This window comes from Mirounga angustirostris, unplaced genomic scaffold, assembly GCF_029215605.1.
Source record: "Mirounga angustirostris isolate CCGP_5_RB_7025 unplaced genomic scaffold, mMirAng1.0.hap1 SCAF_4, whole genome shotgun sequence".
Taxonomy (NCBI): Eukaryota; Metazoa; Chordata; class Mammalia; order Carnivora; family Phocidae; genus Mirounga; species Mirounga angustirostris.
In genome coordinates this window covers 38,137,224-38,155,410 of record NW_026991712.1, presented here as the reverse complement: position 1 = coordinate 38,155,410, position 18,187 = coordinate 38,137,224, and the positions used below count along the sequence as shown (strand labels likewise).

The 18,187-nt window shown below is 37.8% G+C and overlaps 1 protein-coding gene and 1 long non-coding RNA gene across 4 annotated transcripts in view; both read right to left on the bottom strand.

Moving 5' to 3' along the window:
- The window catches only part of NIPAL2 (NIPA like domain containing 2), a 74,076-nt gene that overhangs the window by 41,357 nt on the left and 14,532 nt on the right, over positions 1-18,187 (bottom strand). For 2 of the 3 annotated variants that reach the window (XM_045896169.3, XM_045896170.3), the window contains 2 exons: positions 12,132-12,200; positions 10,931-11,102 (listed from right to left, as the gene is read on the bottom strand). In XM_045896169.3, the coding sequence (XP_045752125.1) occupies positions 10,931-11,102; positions 12,132-12,200 (241 nt within the window). Of the gene's footprint in view, positions 1-10,930; positions 11,103-12,131; positions 12,201-13,025; positions 14,798-18,187 lie in introns of those variants that run through there. The other variant, XM_045896171.3, reaches the window with a different exon arrangement.
- Positions 3,174-10,384, bottom strand: LOC135364085 (uncharacterized). The gene is made up of 2 exons (XR_010410579.1): positions 7,464-10,384; positions 3,174-3,561 (listed from the first exon to the last, which is right to left on the bottom strand). It is a non-coding gene; the product is annotated as an uncharacterized LOC135364085 (long non-coding RNA).

Here is an 18,187-nt window from a genome sequence, read left to right as displayed (position 1 = left end):
GCTTGACTTACTTCACTTAACATAATCCCCTCCAATTCCATCCATGTTGATGCAAATGGTGGGTTATTCATCATTTCTGATGGCTGGATAATATTCCATTGTGTATGCATACCTCATTTTTCTTTATTAATCCACTGATAGACACTTGGGTGGGTTGTTTCCGTATCTTGCCTAATGTAAATAATGCTGCAATGAACATGGGGATGCATATATATCTTTTACAGTTACTGTTTTTGTTTCTTTGGATAAATACCCAGAAGTGGAATTGCTGGATAATATGGTAATTCTATTTTTAAGTTTTGAGGAAACTCAATATTGTTTTCTGAAGTGGGTACACCAATTTACCTTATCACCTGTAGTGCACAAGGGTTCCTTTTTTTCCCACACGCTCGCCAACACTTGTTACTTCTTATCTTTGATAACAGCCATTCTAACAGGTATAAGGTGATATCACATTGTGGTTTTGATTTGCAATCGCCTATTGATTAGTGATTTCAAACATCTTTTTATGTAGTTGTTGGCAATCTGTATGTCTTCTTTGAGAAAAGTCTATTCAGATCATGTGCCCATTTTAAAAGTGGGTCATTTGTTGTTTTTGCTATTGAGTTGTGTGAGTTCTTTATATATTTTGGATGCTAACGCCTCATTAGATATACGATTTGCAAGTATTTTCTCCCTTTTAGTAGCTTGCATTTTCATTTTCTTGATTGTTTCCTTTGCTGTGCAGAAGCTTTCTAGTTTGATGTAGTCCCATTTGTTCATTTTTGCTTTTGTTGACTTTGCTTTTGGTGTCAAATCCAAAAAAATCATTGCCAAGACCAGTGTCAAGGGGCTTACTGCCTACATTTTCTTCTAGGAGTTTCATGATTTCAGGTCTTACATTCAAGTCTTTAATCCATTTAGAGTTAATTTTTGTGTGTGGTGTAAAATAGTGGGCCAGTTGCATTCTTTTGCATGGGGCTGTGCAGTTTTCCCAACACCATTTGTTGAAGAGACTGACCTTTCTCCAATGTATATTCTTGGTTCCTTTGCAGTAAATTAATTAAACATATATGGCTGGGTGTATTTCTGGGTTCTCTATTTTGGCCCATTGATCTGTGTCTATTTTTTTTTTTTTAAGATTTTATTTATTTATTTGATAGAGAGAGACACAGCGAGAGAGGGAACACAAGCAGGGGGAGTGGGAGAGGGAGAAGCAGGCTTCCCGCTGAGCAGGGAGCCCGACGTGGGGCTCGATCCCAGGACCCTAGGATCATGACCTGAGCCGAAGGCAGACGCTTAACGACTGAGCTACCCAGGCACCCCTGATCTGTGTCTATTTTTATGGTAATATGATACAGTCTTGATTACTATAGCTTTGTAATATGGTTCAAAACCAGGGCACATGATGCCTCCAGCTTTGTTCTTCTTTCTTAAGATTCCTTTGGCTATTTGGAGTCTTTTGTGGTTCCATACAAATTTTAGAATTGTCTTTTCTAGCTCTGCGAAAAATGCCATTGGAATTTTAATAGGGATTGCACTGAACCTGTAAATTGCTTTGGGTAGTATGGACATTTTAACAATATGAATTCTTCCAATCCTTGAGCACAGACTATCTTTCTATTTATTTGTGTCTTCTTCCATTTATGTCATAGTTTTCAGTATACAGGTCTCTTACCTCTTTGGTTAAATTTACTCCTAGGTATTTTATTCTTTTTCATGCAATTGTGACCACTTCTTAAAAGGCAAACGTAACCCAAAATTAAAACAATCAAGTATACTTTACTCAACTGCGATTATGGATATAATATTCTTACCTGATTCAGTTGTAAAAAACAAACCAAAAAAACCTTTGGTCCATGGGTTACAAATTCAAATGCCGATGGGGCCAATTAGGCAATCCTCTACAGAGGGCAAAATAATGAAGGTGGTGGGCTTGGGCAATGAAGGGTGATGGCCTATGGGTGGTAGACTGGTGTGATGAGGGCAGGTTGCTGTAGCTATGAGGACCAGTGGGGCCATGGTGACCTAGAATATACAAGATCAGTGAAAGGTGGCAGCCATAATTCAGCCCTAGCCAAATACAAGTCCAGGACTACCAAATCTGATTCTTTAAGGCAAACCACTTTTTCTGTGTCGTGGCCCAATTTTTAAACATGGGAAATTAGTTTATATTCTTTCAAAGCATTAAGCCAAACAAAACACAGCAAAGGTCAGATCTGACCTACAGGACACCAGTTTTTGGAATCTCATCTAGCCTGCAGTGAAAATTTCATCAATTTTCATTTAGTGTCATCCAATTTATTGTTTAACCTCTATGATCTGAAGAGAAACCAGGGTATATTTTTATACTATAGGAAAGTAGAAGACAAAGTAGTAAAGGAAACCGTTTTATAAAAAATAGCCCATGACATGAAAAGAACATATTTATATAATAATGCTACAAATAGATCCTCACATGTAAATATCTGGCTTGTGGTTTCTGACCACTTATAATGGCAACTTTATTGCACTGCTAAAAAGCAAACCACGAAAGCACTTTCCCGTCACTCACAATCAAGCTTCAAACATGTGGGCATGTTGAGCGTGCTCCCAGGCTTAATCAACTGTAATTGTATGGAAGTACTGACTACCCCAAAATTATCATTCCCTCTTAGTTGTAGAATTTTAGGGGGAATGTATGTCAATTACAATGTACTCCATGGAGTTAGGATTTGAAAATCTGAGGATGTGACAGTTTGAAAAATGTTTCTTTGTAGAGAAAAAATGTTGTCCTATCATATTGGCAGGAATAAAAGTGTCAAGTAATTCATGTTAATAAAAAAATTGCTATTGTCATTTATTGAAGATACTGCAGAAACTGTTCATAGTAATTTGTATAATTTCAAATAAGGAAATTCACCTGGATTGAGAATAATCAGTCTTTCTTTTCTATATTTTTCTTGACACACATTAGTGATTAAACTTGAAAAGACTCCAAAAAAGTAAAAACTCTTATCATTGAGAAGATAAACTCTGTATTATAAATTTATATAATAGCACATTACTTCATCAGGGGCAATTTCTCTAGAAAAACTTCGTGGCATCTTCAAAAAATCAGGATGAATGGAAAAGACCTTTCAAATAGAGCTTTTTAGGTTTTAGGAATGCTTTCAGGTGAGTGCATGAGCAGACATAAAATGAGAACTTCAGAGTTTTATCTTGCACATTTTATTTAGGCTGGTTTGGGGACAAATCTGCTAAAGCAGACAACCCAACAAGCCACCAAAAAGGGGGAGATTTTCTGCATATTTCCAACATTAAAATAAATGCCTATGTGAAGCGCCCACAGGCAGCGCATGTGGTCTGGAGCTCCAGTGATCTCATCCAGCCTGGCACTGAGCTCGGGGCTCCAAAGGACTGGGAGAATTCGCAGCATCTAGGTCTGTGGAAGGCTACAGGTCATTTGCTTATTGGTCTGTTTATGTTTCCTTTCATTTGTTTCTAATAAAAATCTTGGAGACCAAAGTTTCTGCTTGAGATGACTTCTTCAGAGTTCCAAAAGGCCTCACTAGGGCTTTCTGGCTACGCCATGACCATCGCCTAATGGATTACAGACACACTTTAGCTCACAGCTCCATCACAGCACAAGAGAAATACACAAGACAACATATATTCCACATCATGAATTTCCATTTGAGCCGAAGCCAGCATGTTAGGGAAAAATCAGAGATGGAAAAGACTTATCGGTCATATGTCCCATTCTCTCCTCATTTTCTCAGTGCAGTTGGCTCTCCAACTGTCATCTGAATTAGCCCAGTCACACGGTGACTACTGCTCTTAGGAAATTATTCCAGGACCAAGGAGATCTTCCTGCTATTGATTCTATCATTCCATGTAAAATTCCAAGTGTTTGATCTCATGTAATTCACCTCAAGTTTAATCTATTCATTACCCACTTCTATTCATCTGGGCAATAATGAAGTAAAATAGCAAGTTTATGTGTCTCATACATTACCTGACATAGTGGATGCTCACTCAATACTTGTTCCTTAGCTTTATTTCTAAAGTACTGCCTGACTTTAACTTGGAAAAGGGTGATATACTCTGAGAACTCTCTTCTAATTACTTTAAATCAATACACTCAGGGGTATAGAACTGAAAAATATCATTGGTGCTTTCATTATGTTGTTTCTCCCACCCTCCCTGTCCCTGCAACAATCTCCCTTGTCACCCCTAGAAAAATTAATTTTATACTGACTAAGATCTCCCATGAATCTCCTTAATTCCATGTGACTTCAATTCTTTTGATTGTTGATGGCTGCGTGCTTTTTAACCATCTCTCAATGCTTAGGCATAGCACAGATATGGCACGAGGATGAGCAGAAAAAGGAAGATGTTAAATGTAAGGCTGCACTTTGTAGATGCACAAATAATCTAACTTAACCCCTGAAGGACAAGCTTATAAACTTTTATGTACAGAAGTGAATCTCCATGAGTTCCTTGCAATGAAATGCTTTTATTATGCTATATATATATATATGCTATTATTATGCTATACTATTATGCTTTTAAGCAAGTGTTTTTGTCTTCGAAGACCCTAGAACAGAACATCCTATCCTCATTTTATCAAAATTCAAATTCAAACCAGGCCTACAACGCTGTATTGTATGATTTCCCTGCACTCTGCTTTCCCAGAGAAAGAGGATGGAAAGCAACTAGACATACACAGTCACGTCTCTTGGGTCTCAGTTAAATAAATGGTGAGGAAAGACATGAAGCAGGTCATCGTGAAAATGATGAAAGTCGAATGGAGGGGAAAGGTAGGACCAGGACTGCTGTGTGTGTTTGAGCAGGTGACACAGTGCACAAAGATACCACCCACATTGCCTATCATGTCAATCTGTCTATTTCTCAGGACAATTTTATGCCGGGTGGTACCAAAGTGTCCTGCACTAATGAAACCGCTGTATTATGATGATTTGCAGACCAACAGAAATAAAGTATCATGAGAAAGGTTACCTTTTTCTATTCACAAAAAGGCACCAGATAGACAAGAAGAGGGTCCACGTGGGGTGCTAAGGAAACAGAGAATAAGCCTGTTTAATTTAGTCTAGAAGCAAAGAAAGGCCTTCTGAGAAGGGAAGGATTAGCAGTTTAAAATTTTATTGCAAACTGCACAGAATATCCAAATTATTTCTTTTTACTAGATTTCTAGTATAATAGTTTCTCTGAATACACATTCTCAAATGGCAGTTAGGCCTGAAAGAAATCAGTCCTTCAGCTTCTCTGCAGTTAATTCGCAAGTGCACAAAGGAGCTACGAGGCCAGAGCAAGAAGGCAAAAAGTTACACACACGTCTTAGGCTGCCGTGCTTTTCCTCTGACAAATTTCTGTGCGTGTGTGTTGTGTGTGTGTTTAATGTGTTTTGTTTTGGCAGGTTATTTGGAGATTCTGGTATTTTCCAACATGTTTCAGTAGGGAGGATGTAGAGGCGTCAAAGGGTAATTGCTACTCGATGGCTGAACACATGAGCTGCGAGGATCCTACTTTTCTGCTCCCTGAAAATTAACCATGACATGGATAAGAACAATAAAAAGCTTTTCTTAAACTGGCTCCTCCATTTTAGAGAATTTCATCATCAGTCATCTTTTGGGGCCAGGGAACAGATGCCCTTATAATGAATACTGTTCTGTTTCTGTATCCAACACTGTTCTTAGGTGTTTGTGTTGACTCTGTTTTCTCCCCAGGACAACTTCTGAGGTAAGAACTCTTTTTATCTCCATTTTGCAGATTAGGGATCTGAGGCATAAACCTGTTTAAACTACTTGTGTGAGGTCAGAGCTTTCCAGTGGCAGAACTGAGATTTGAACCCTAGACCTAGCTGTGTGGCCCCAGAGCACATGTTCCTGACCATTCAACTGCCCTGTCTTATTGGGACAAATATCCAGCCTAGGCTGTAGACCAGATTGAAAACATCCATTAAGGGGCACCTGGGTGGCTCAGTAGGGTAAGCAAGCGTCCGACTCTGGATTTCGGCTCAGGTCATGATCTCAGGGTTGTGAGATCAAGCCCTGTGTTGGGCTCCACGCTCAGTGCGTGCAGTCGGCTTGCCCCTCTCCCTCTGCTCCTCCCCCCACTCACTTGCTCTCTCCCCCTCTCTTAAATAAATAAATAAATAAAATCTTAAAAAAAAAAGAAAAACATCCATTAAGCTTTCTTACTTAACAGAAATACAAACACAAGTCAACATCCAGAATTAGCCACACTGCCAGTGTAACGAGCATATTAGTCAGAATGAGCTTTTGGAGCTATTGCTCAGTGAGAAAAATAGGGTAAAAGTGCAAGGTGACACAAGGATACTAGGGCTCTGACATTCTCAAAAAGCTGGACCCAGGCCTGGGCATCCATATCTGCTAGGATCATTCCCCATTATCCAGTCCTTGAGACTCAGGCAGGCTCGATAACTCGCCGGAGCCAGGCAGTGGAGATCGGATAATGATTCATGTGAGCATGGCCTTAAGAATTCCCTAAAGGGGGCGCCTGGGTGGCTCAGTTGGTTAAGCGACTGCCTTCGGCTCAGGTCATGATCCTGGAGTCCCGGGATCGAGTCCCACATCGGGCTCCCTGCTCGGCAGGGAGCCTGCTTCTGCCTCTGACCCTCCCCCCTCTCATGTGCTCTCTCTCTCTCAAATAAATAAATAAAATCTTTAAAAAAAAAGAAAAAAGAAACTCTTCCTCTGGGGCGCCTGGGTGGTTCAGTTGGTTAGGCGACTGCCTTCGGCTCAGGTCATGATCCTGGAGTCCCGGGATCGAGTCCCGCATCGGGCTCCCTGCTCGGCAGGGAGCCTGCTTCTGCCTCTGACCCTTCCCCCTCTCATGTGCTCTCTCTCTCTCATTCTCTCTGTCTCAAATAAAAAAAAAAAAAAAAAAAAAAAAGAATTCCCTAAAGGTTTTCTGCAGAACTGCTGTCATTTGAGGATGCTTCATATAAAACTATTTTGTGGTCAGCAGGTTCTGGGAACCTGGCCTACTGCATCCGTCTCTGAAGGACTCACAGTGTGCGTGGGCCTGTCCTGGGGTGCGCTCCGCCAAGCCCTGCACTCATGAAACTGGCCTAACAGTTACCGTGCAATATCACAGAAATCGGTCTGACTGCGGAACTCTCTGTTTCTCGGGACCCCTCTGGTGCCACCAGTAAAACTGGTGTTGAGGGCTGGCTGCTTCAAGGTGAGCATGGCAGCGAGACACGGCAGCGCACACAGAAGGGGGACGGAAGGCTAGGCAGGAAGGGGGCTGGAGGCAGGAACGTGAGAAGAGCACAAACTGAAATAGCCATAATGCCTACCACAGGGTTTCTTATATGCTAGTCCTAAGAACAATCTGTTCCACCGAAGTTACAAAGGGAAAAGGACTTTTGATGATGCAGGACAAGACAGCAAGTCTGACGTATTAGCAGGCCTGGCATGTTGTGTGCAGTGAGACCAGAACACAGGATTACCTACCCGGGATCTCTTCTTACTTCTGGAAGGGAGAGAGGAGCACAGTGTTGGTGCGAATCAGATCACCTAAGCAGAGGAAGGAAGATGGAAGAAAGTACCTACCCTACGTTGGAGCTCCAACTTTTTTTAAGCTGTTCTGGATTTTAATGTTCTTTCCTTCTTTTTTTTTTTTAATTTTATTTATTTTTTTAAAGATTTTTTATTTATTTATTTGACAGAGAGACAGCAAGAGCGGGAACACAAGCAGGGCGAGTGGGAGAGGGAGAAGCAGGCTTCCCGCCGAGCAGGGAGCCGGATGCAGGGCTCGAACCCAGGACTCTGGGATCATGACCTGAGCCGAAGGCAGACGCTTAACCAACTGAGCCACCCAGGCGCCACCCCCCCCGCCCTTTTTTAATTTTAAAAACAACAAGAGATAGAAGAAAGGCCAGAAAAGAATAGGCAAACTCCCATTCCATGCAACATACAATATCTTTTTGTTTGTTTGTTTTTTTAAACTCAGAAGGAAGTCTGATTTCTTTCATGAATCTCCCAAGAAATAATTAGAGGAAAAATTCCAGCACAGAAAAATGTGGACACTCTTCTGCCTCATCTGTAGACAGAGCCATATGATATAGCTATTTTAAAAATACTTTCCTTTTTTGCTCCAGGCCCTTTAGAGTTTCTAGAATCTTTGTAAGGAATCTCATGGTGGTAGGGGTTTGTTCGGAGGAATATTCTCAATCACCAATGGTCCATAACCCACCCAAAACACTTCACAATAACCTAAATTCAGCTCAGGAATGCTGTGGGAATATTACTCATGAGCATATATTACTGTTTGAAAAGATTGTAAAGTAGGAAATGGTTTGTATTTGAGGCTTTAAGTTTTGTTTTTTGGTTTTGTTTTTTTTTTTTTTTTTTTTACTTCTTTGAATCATTTTATGGGCAGAGAGGGGGGTTGCTAAAAAGGTTTTAACACTGAAATGTTAATTGGGGCTAAGAGCACACAAGGAAAAATGATCTGTAGCATTAAGAAAGTTGCATCTGTCAAACCAGTGGGCTCAGAGTTTGAAGGTAGGTAGACTGGCCCCATGGGAACTTGGGGAGGACAAGACACTGTCTAAGGTGAGTGAGAAAACTTAAGCTTCCTATTATTAATGGGAGTTTTGCACAAGTCAAGCCAAGATGAGCAGCTTCACAGGCAGCTTCCCTGAAGGTCTGCAAGGGGTATCAAGGGACCTTTAATCTCTGGCAACTTCCAAATTCTCACTTTAGGTCCCACAGGGCCTGGTTGTATTTCATTTCTGTGAAATCCTGATCATTATAAGAAATCGAGCCACACTGCCCTTTCTTTGAGCTAGCTGGAGTAGCTCTCTTTTTCTTGTTCCCAGAGAAAAGGATTCCCAGTACCTGGGAGACTTGAGATAAATGGAGAATTTCATTACAATGTGGTATACTCAACCCTCCCCCAGGTGTCTGTTTATATTCCTGGACACTTTTTTGTCTATTTCATGGAAGCTAAGCATAAAGCAAAACAAGAAATAAAAACGAAAACCAGCTCTAAATATACAGTCATTATGAAGAATAATACAACATTTTCAGAACAACTGGGGCCTGTAGAGGTCCCAAGGTTACAATATAACTAGATCTTTTATCTATTATTCCTCAGATTTTGAGAAGACAGAAGAAATCCATAATGTCCATGTACATGGTATGTGTAGCAAAGAGAAGATATGCTAAAATTGCTCATTTTATTAGAATGTTAAAAATGGCAAATGATTACATAAATTGTGTGCCTACTCAGAGTAGTAACAAGATGGCATTTTTAACTGAGCAATTTTTAGAAAGCTGAAAAGGAGTTCTTTGCTAAATATTCTACTATAGTATACCATGAAAGCATTTTAAATAAAATATTTTGAGTGGTTAAGAGGGGGAAACTACTATCAAAATAAATTAAATTCTTTTTGAATATATATTATTTCAGTTTAAAGCTATGCTTTCTTTAAGAATATCATACTTTTTTTGGAGAAATATGAAAATTGGGACAGGTGAGTGCATCTTACGCTTGATCTAGTTGTTACCAGACAATGACCATCAACTCATTTCTACTTCAGTGGTTTCAAACTCACAGACATTTAAAAACATGCTGTTTCCATAGCAGCAAATAAAGAGTAAAACTAAAAAGCTTTTATTGATTTTAACAAGGCTTAGAAAATTTATTCATCTTTTTAGCAATGATTTTTGCTCTTTTTTTTTTAGTCTTTAGTAACATCTCATGTTCTCTTTTCTAGATATATTTAGTAAATCATAAATTTTGAAAGTAGGTTAATTCTGACATTACTATAAAATTACACATTCTTATAGTAATGTAGAATACCAATATTTAATTCTTTTTTTAAAAGATTTATTTTAGGGGCACCTGGGTGGCTCAGTCGTTAAGCGCCTGCCTTCGGCTCAGGTCATGATTCCAGGGTCCTGGGATCGAGTCCCACATCAGGCTCTCTGCTCCGCGGCAAGCCTGCTTCTCCCTCTCCCTCTGCTCCTGCTCTCTCTCTCAAATAAATAAATAAAATCTTTAAAAAAATAAAAAAATAAAAAATAAATAAAAGATTTATTTTAGAGAGAGTGCGAAAGGGTGTGCACAAGCACGAGCATGTGAGCCGGGGGAGGGGCAAAGGGGGAGGGGGAGAGACAGAGAGAGAATCTTAAGCAGGCTCCAGGCCCAGCACGGAGCCCATAGGACTCTATCCCACAACTTTGAGATCATGACCTGAGCCTAAATCAAGAGTCAGACACTTAACCAACTGAGCCACCCAGGCACCCCAATATTTAATTATTTTTTTTAAAATAATTATTTATTTATTTATTTATTTAATTTATTTGAGAGAGAGAGAGCACAAGCAGGCAAGAGGGGCCAAGGGAGAGGGAGAAGCAGGACCCCCCCTCTCCCCCCCAGGAGCAAGGAGCCTGATGCGGGACCCAATCCCAGGATGCTGGGATCATGACCTGAGCTAAAGGCAGAGCTTAACCGACTGAGCCACCCAGGTGCCCATATTTAATTCTTAATGTAAAAGAGATACTGAACTATGGAGTCAAGATCAGGCATCAAACACTCGAAGTACATGTAATGTCAGTTTAACATATGAATAAAGTATGATGTATTATGAATGCTTTTAGATAATTCATTAATAATTTAAAAAGCATGGTATAACGTTTGCTGTTCCTGTTAATTTATTAAGATGCAGACACTGGAAATCAGGCTTTTAAACATAAATATTACAGTTACAAAGTGCAGGTTTCTTCGTGAGTAACGTGGCAGCATGATGGCGGATCAGTGAAATCAGTGTAATTGTTCCAAGTTAAAGTGCTAAGAAAACAGGAAGTAGACTTTCTTCTTTTATTCATATGTTGTTCAAGTTACATGATTTTTGCCAGCTATTCTGATTTCTAAAAATTTCTATTTGTCAAAACACAGAGAAATGGCTCACCTGTAACAGACACACAGCCTAATGGTGCGATGAGAGTAATGGGAGCAAATCCGTAGGCTGCAAAGTTGCCCATTTCCCCCACGGCCATGAGAGCGGCCCCAGCCCACCACAACATGCTCTTGAAGTAGGGCCTTGGGTGTTCCTGGTGCGCCAGCTGGACATGAGAATATTTCTGGAAGTAAATCAGAATGCAAATAATATTTCTACCCAATTAAAACTTGCTTTGAACATTTTTTGGTCCTATGCATTTGCATCATGGCTTTTAAGTTTATTTGCCGATTATTACAGAGCAATTATTATGGTTTTCTGCTTGTTCCAAACATATTAACTGCAGAAGCGACTGCCACTGACAGAGAATTTTGTGGTGGAAAGGGCCTTCCTTACGTAGGAATTTTACTTAATTCTCATAACTGTGAAATTAGTATTAGTAATTGCTCTCCAAAGATGAGCAGTGTGCTAAAGAATTAAGTGTCTTTTTAGTTCACCACACCACAACACTTCCTTTAGAATGTCAAAAAAGTCCAGATGCCAAAATAAACATTGATGAAATAAAAATAATAAGTTACTCAAGAAAACCTGTTTGGAAAGGGATTTAAATGTATGAGTCAAAGCAGCTACCACAATAAACATAGCAGGGCAGATGCTTTGCTGGTATGGGGTCCGGTAGTAGAAGCTTGTTTATACATGGTAAGAGTGTTTCTTTGTATTTGAAACATCTACATTCCTGGAAAATTGGCCGTTAAATAAAGCCCTATTTCCTTATTGATTTGATGATGCCTGAACCTACTTTCTACTAAGAAGTATGTACCATTCTAGATTACATTTAAAAACTTTTAAAAAAATAAAAGTGCTAGAAGAAAATGCAGAACATTAAAAATAAATCTTGTTTATGCCAAGATTATGAACATCTTTGGTACAAATTTGTGGTACATATTCACAAGCCACCAAGGCATCTTGCCTCAGCCATGTAATATTATTAAGAGGCCCACAAAAACATTTAATTTCTTTTAAAATCAGAAGAAGAAGAAGTGAATGCAATCCAGCCTAGACTCTATTTGTCTTTATATCAATGAGGTCATAAAATATAATTGTTTATATATTTTTGTGGAAGAAGGATCCCCAAGAGGTGCCTGAGGCACCTTGAAGTCATCATGTGTTCCTGGATCAAACTATAGAGTTAGAAAAATAAGCTACTTCTTACCTGAATATTTAGGGAAATACTCATTACCAAATTTCCTAAAATGGCTAGCAAAACTCCCAAAAGGTGAATCTGTAAAAGAAAATGTTTTCTTTTTAAAATAGCACTTGTAAGATACTTCCTAAATATCCAAAAAAAAAAACGCCCAAAAAACCCAAAACAAAACAAAAACCAACAAAATTTAAGTTGATACATTCATTCGTTTTTTTCATTCAGCAAGTATTTACTTAGCACCCATTTGCTAGGGTCGTTTGGATTATGAATAGTGGTTTTACTAGGATCTGTCTTTTTCACTTTAGTCAAATATTATTTTTTAGAACTAGCGCAATCCTTTACTGAATTCTCCAGATATTTGCCTCATTGACTCAAATAAAGAAAATAGTTACCAGATTCTGACTTTTTCTCACTAAGGTGCTTCTTATTTGTCCTTTCTGTTGACTTTCCTCAGCAACGCCTCTGATCATAGTGTTCATTGCCTCAAGGATGGACTGTATAATTGTTGCCCATCTTGTCTCCCTCGCTCCTTTCTCTTTCTATATTCTGGAGGACTGTGGTATGAAGGAAAGAGTGCTGGCCTTGGAATGAAAGGATGTATCTGAGATTCAGATCTGCTATTTTCTAATGGGTGACTCTGAGGAAGTTATTTCAGTTCCCTGGCCTCAGGAAACAAAGACGTTGAATAAGATGTTTTCAAAATCCCTTTATTTCTAAAGTTCTATGATCTCCATGGGAGACAGACTACATTTTCCCACCACTTCTCTGATCAAGAACCCACAGTGTTTCTCTACAGTCAGCTACATCGAATATAAAACTACCATACCACCTCCCCATAATCTGTCCTCATCCTGACCATCCAATCAGCCACAGCATATTTAATGTACCCTCTACCTCAGGTACCTGGCGCTCGATGTTCTCCAGTCTGTCACACTTTGTCTCCCCTCTTGTCTAGAGAGAACAGTGTCCTTCCTCAGCCCATTCTGGTCTACTTCACCCTCCTGGCCTGCTGAGGTCTGCCTCTCTGAGACCCGTTCACATCACCGCAGCCCATCCTTACTTTCTCAGACTCTAAATGGTAAGTGCTTTTATTTCTTCTTTTACGTTGTCATGTGCATCATTACGTTCTATGGATGGATGGCAAATTGAGGGAAAAGGACCATGTCTTAGGCTTCTATTGGATCGTCTACACCATCTACTTTACAAAATTCAGGGCTCTTGAAAAACACTGGCTGGAAAAAGTATATAATGATTTAAAACAAGAACTAAAAAGAGATTTAAAAATAAGTTCTTACACATTGCCCAAGAAATTTACTATAGAGAGTGCATGTATTATTTGATGACTTCAAAAGATACATTTGCTGCTCCTATCTAGGTTCAAAGGTGTCACATCTTGTAGCAGTATAAATTAGCAACAGTATCAGGGATCTTTGCCCTCCTTTTTTTTTTTTTTTTTTTTTTTTTTTTACAGTACATGACTTCTAGCTAGCTTCAAATTCCAAGGAGTTATTTGAATTTCAAATGAATATTATAATCACAAGGAACCCTTCCAGCATGCAAAATGTCTTGGAAGTTTTAGAACTTTATTATATGTGCTGAAGTGAAATTCAGTGTTTTTAAAAAATGAAGGAGAAAAGTTGAAAACCCATTTAATAGTTGATATACAATATCCATAGCCTTTAATCAGTTAAGAATTTTCTTTTCCTAATAAAGTCACTTGGCAATAATTCTGATCACTATTCCTCATGGGGAAAAACTGTATCATAATAAATTGTGCTATTTCCATGCTTTCAATTTATAATTGAATGCATTTGGCAGTAATCAGGAAAATAAAGATTCAGGAGAAGTTCGGGATTGAATGGATGATTATGAAATCTTCCATAATTATAACAGTAAATTATAGAATAGAAATAACTTCAGTTCTTTAAATCATTCACTGAGTAGTTTAAACACCACCAGGCTGAGTGTTTAGAAATCGGCAATGATTGCTCAGATATGACACCAAAAGTGCAGGCAACAAAAGAAAGAATAGATAAGCTGGAATTCATCAAGATTAAAATCTTTTGTTCAACAAAGGACACTATTAATGGAGTGAAAAGGCAATCTACACAATAGGAATAAATATTTGCAAATCATGTATCTCCTAAATATTGATATCCAGCATAAAGAACTCCTACAATTCAGTAACAAATTAACAACCCAATTAAAAATAGGCAAAGGACTTGTATAGACATTTCTCCAAAGAAGATATACAAATGGCCAATAGGCACATGAAAAGACTTTCAATAGCACTAATCACTCAGAACATGCAAATAGAAATCACAATGAGCTACCACCCATTCAAATGGCTACAATTAAAAAACAACAACAACAACAGAAAATAACAAGTGTTGGAAAGGATGTGGAGAAATTGGAACCCATGTGCACTGCTGAAAAGGATGTTAAATGGTATAGTTGCTGATCATACACCATATATAAGAATTAACTCAAATCAAAGACCCAAGTTAAGAGCTAAAACTATGAAATTCTCAGGAAAAAACACAGAAATAAACCTTCATCATCTTGGATTTGGCCATGGATTCTTATAGATAAGACATCAAAGGCATAAGCAACAAAAGAAAAAATAATTGGACCTTATCAAGATTAAAAACTTTTGTGTTTCAAAGGACACTATGAAGAAAGTGAAAAGACAACCCATAAAATGGGAGAAAATATTTGGAAATCAAATATCTGATAAGGGACTTTTATCTAGAATATATATATAGATACCTTAGAACTCAATAACAAAAAGACAACCCAATTAAAATTGGGCAAAGGATTAGAATAGACATTTCTCCAAAGAAGACAAATGGCTAATAAACACATGAAAAGATGTTCAACATCATTAGTCATCAGGTAATGCAAAAAGAAAACACAGTGATATACCACTTCACACCATTTAAGATGGTTGTAATCAAAAATAATAACAGGTATTAGCAAGGATGTAGATAAATCAGAAGCCTCATACACTGCTGATGGAAATACAAAATGGTGCAACTACTTTGGAAAACAGTCTGGCAGTTCCTCAAAAATGTAAGTGTGGAATTTCCATTTGACTCAGCAATTCCACTCCTAGGTATATATCCAAGAGAAATGAAAGCATGTCTACAGAAACATTTGTACACAAATGTCCATAGCAGTATTACTCATAATACAGCCAAAAGTGAAAATGACTCAAATGTCCACCAACTAATGCATAAATAAAATGTAGTGTATTCACACAATGGAATATCATTTACCCATAAAAAGGAATGAAGCACAGATATATGCTACGACCTGGATGAGTCTTGGAAAATTTATGCTATGTAAAAGAATCTAGGGCGCCTGGGTGGCTCAGTTGGTTAAGCGACTGCCTTCGGCTCAGGTCATGATCCTGGAGTCCCGGGATCGAGTCCCGCATCGGGCTCCCTGCTCGGCAGGGAGTCTGCTTCTCCCTCTGACCCTCCCCCCTCTCTTGTGCTTGCTCTCTCTCATTCTCTCTCTCTCAAATAAATAAATAAATAAATCTTTAAAAAAAAAAAAAAAAGAATCTAGTCACAGAAGACCACATGTTATATGATTCCTTATATATTAAAGGTCCCGAGTAGACAAATCTATAAATAGAGAAAGCAAATAAGTGGTTGCTTAGGCCAGGTAAGGATGCAGGGCTCAGGGATGACAGCCAAAGGGTGGAGGGTTTCTTTTTGAGGTGATGAAAATGTTCTAAAATTGATTGTGGTGAGGGTCACACAACTCTGCGAATATACTAAAAACCAGTGAATTGTACACTTTAAAATGAGTGAGCTGTTTGAGTTGTGAACTGCATTTCAATAAAGTTGTTCCAAACAATAATTTTTAATACACAAAGTATTTACACCTTTTTTTTGGCCCAAAGAAATAAAATGCTACCAATGTAGCTCACTTTCTTACAGTCTCTTCTCCCTTCCAGAGATAAGAAACATTTTTCTCAAGTTGATATAGATCAATTTCTTTCCTAGATTTGCTTTTATCTTTGCTTACTGATTTTTTTCATCTTCTTCATTTAGACACTTAACTCATTAGCTTTTCCTCTTTCTTCCTATCTAATAATACATACAAGCACAGCTATACATATTCCTATAAGTACACCCTCTGTTTTAGCTCCATGCTTACTTTAGGCATTTAGTTCATTGGCATTTACTTCTAAATATTTCCTAATTATTTTATTATTTTTATCTGAACCTTATTCAAAGGTCTGTTTTTTAATATTTCTAAATGAATTGGGGTGTTGGTTATTGCTTTGTTACCAATTTCTAATTTTATTGAGCTGTGGGCAGAAAACAGGCTGTGTGTAAAATTAACATTTGCTTTTTGACCTACTATATGGTATAAACTGAAATTTATTTTGTGACTTAATAGTGAATGGTCAAGTTTTATAAGTATTCCATGTATGCTTGAAAAGAGAGTATTTAATTGTTGGGTTAATACATTCTATATAAATTTTGCTATCTATCTATCCATCCATCTACCCATCTCCATTAATTCATTGCTCAAATCTCTGCTACCTTAATACCAATGTAGGTATATTAAAAGTATAACTATGAGCATGGATTTATCCATTTTCCTTTTAAATATACTGAATTTTGCTTTAAAAAATGTAAAGTGCTATAGTGTTGGTATATATATAAGTTCAGGATTGTTTTATCTTCTCAGTTAATTGTTCCTTTTATCATTATATATTGACTCTTTTAATCTCAATAATGTTTTCACTTTAATGTTTATTTTATCTGATATTACTATAATATAGCTGCTTTCTTTGGATATTTGCCACTTTCCACATCACTTACTTTCAATATTTCTGTGTCATTATATTTAGTCAGGCCTCTTATACATTGAAAATAACTGAACTAAAAAAACAAAACAAAACCTGAGACTTTCTGTTAAATGGGAAGTTTGGTCCATTTTATTTATTGTGATTATAAGTACATTTTCATTTGTTTCTACCATCTTTTTTTTGTATTTGTAGTTATTTTGTTTTTTCTTTGCTTTCTAGTTCCTCCTTTCCTCTATCTTGTTGGATTGGTTAATCATTCTTTACTTTTCTCCTTCCCCTACTCATTTGGCTAGGAAGTTATATATCTTATTTATTTTCTTTTAGTAATTATTGTTAAGTTTTAAAAACTTTTTATTTTGAAATACTTATTGACTCACAGTAGGCTGTAAAGAAATGTAAAGGTAGGTCCTGTGCGCTCTTCCCCCAAACTCCCCTCAAAGTCAACATCTTACACAACTATAATGAAACATCAAAGTCAAGAAATCAGCATTGGTAAAGCTCTTGTTCAAATTTTACCAGCTATGCTAGCTAGCACTTGTGTGTATGTGTATATATGTGAGAACAAGATACTCATCTGTACCATCATCACAAGATTCCCTTGTGTTACCCCTTTATTGATACACCCGTCTTCTTCCCCTCCCCATCTCTAACCTATAGCAACCACTAATCTGTTCTCCATCTCTAGAATTATATTAATTTACATATGCTACTTAAATGGAACCATGCCGTTTATATACTTTTGAAATTGGCATCAGCCTTGACGTTCATCCAAGTTGTTGGATCAATAGTCCATTCCTTTTAAATGCTGAGTAGTATTCCATGGTATGGATGTACCACAATTTATTTAACCACTCACCCACTGAATGACATTTTGAGTAGTTTCCAGTTTTTGGCTGTATGAATAAAGCTGCTATGAACACTGTGTACAAATTCTGTATGAAAGTAAGTTCATTGCTCTGGGATAAAGGCCAAAAGTGTAACTGCTGGATCATGTGGAAAGTCTATTTTAAGTTTTGAAAAGAACTGCCAAAATATTTTCCAGAGTAACTGTCCCATTTTACATTCCCAACAGCAATATATGAGTGATACAGTTTCTCTACTATTCTATTTATCTTGCATTCTTGATATAAATTCTAATGTTAATCAACATTCCCAACCTCCTGAACATTATAAAAATTTTGTTTTAACGACATTCTCTCCTCTCCTATGGTCTTAATGGTATATTAGCTCCACC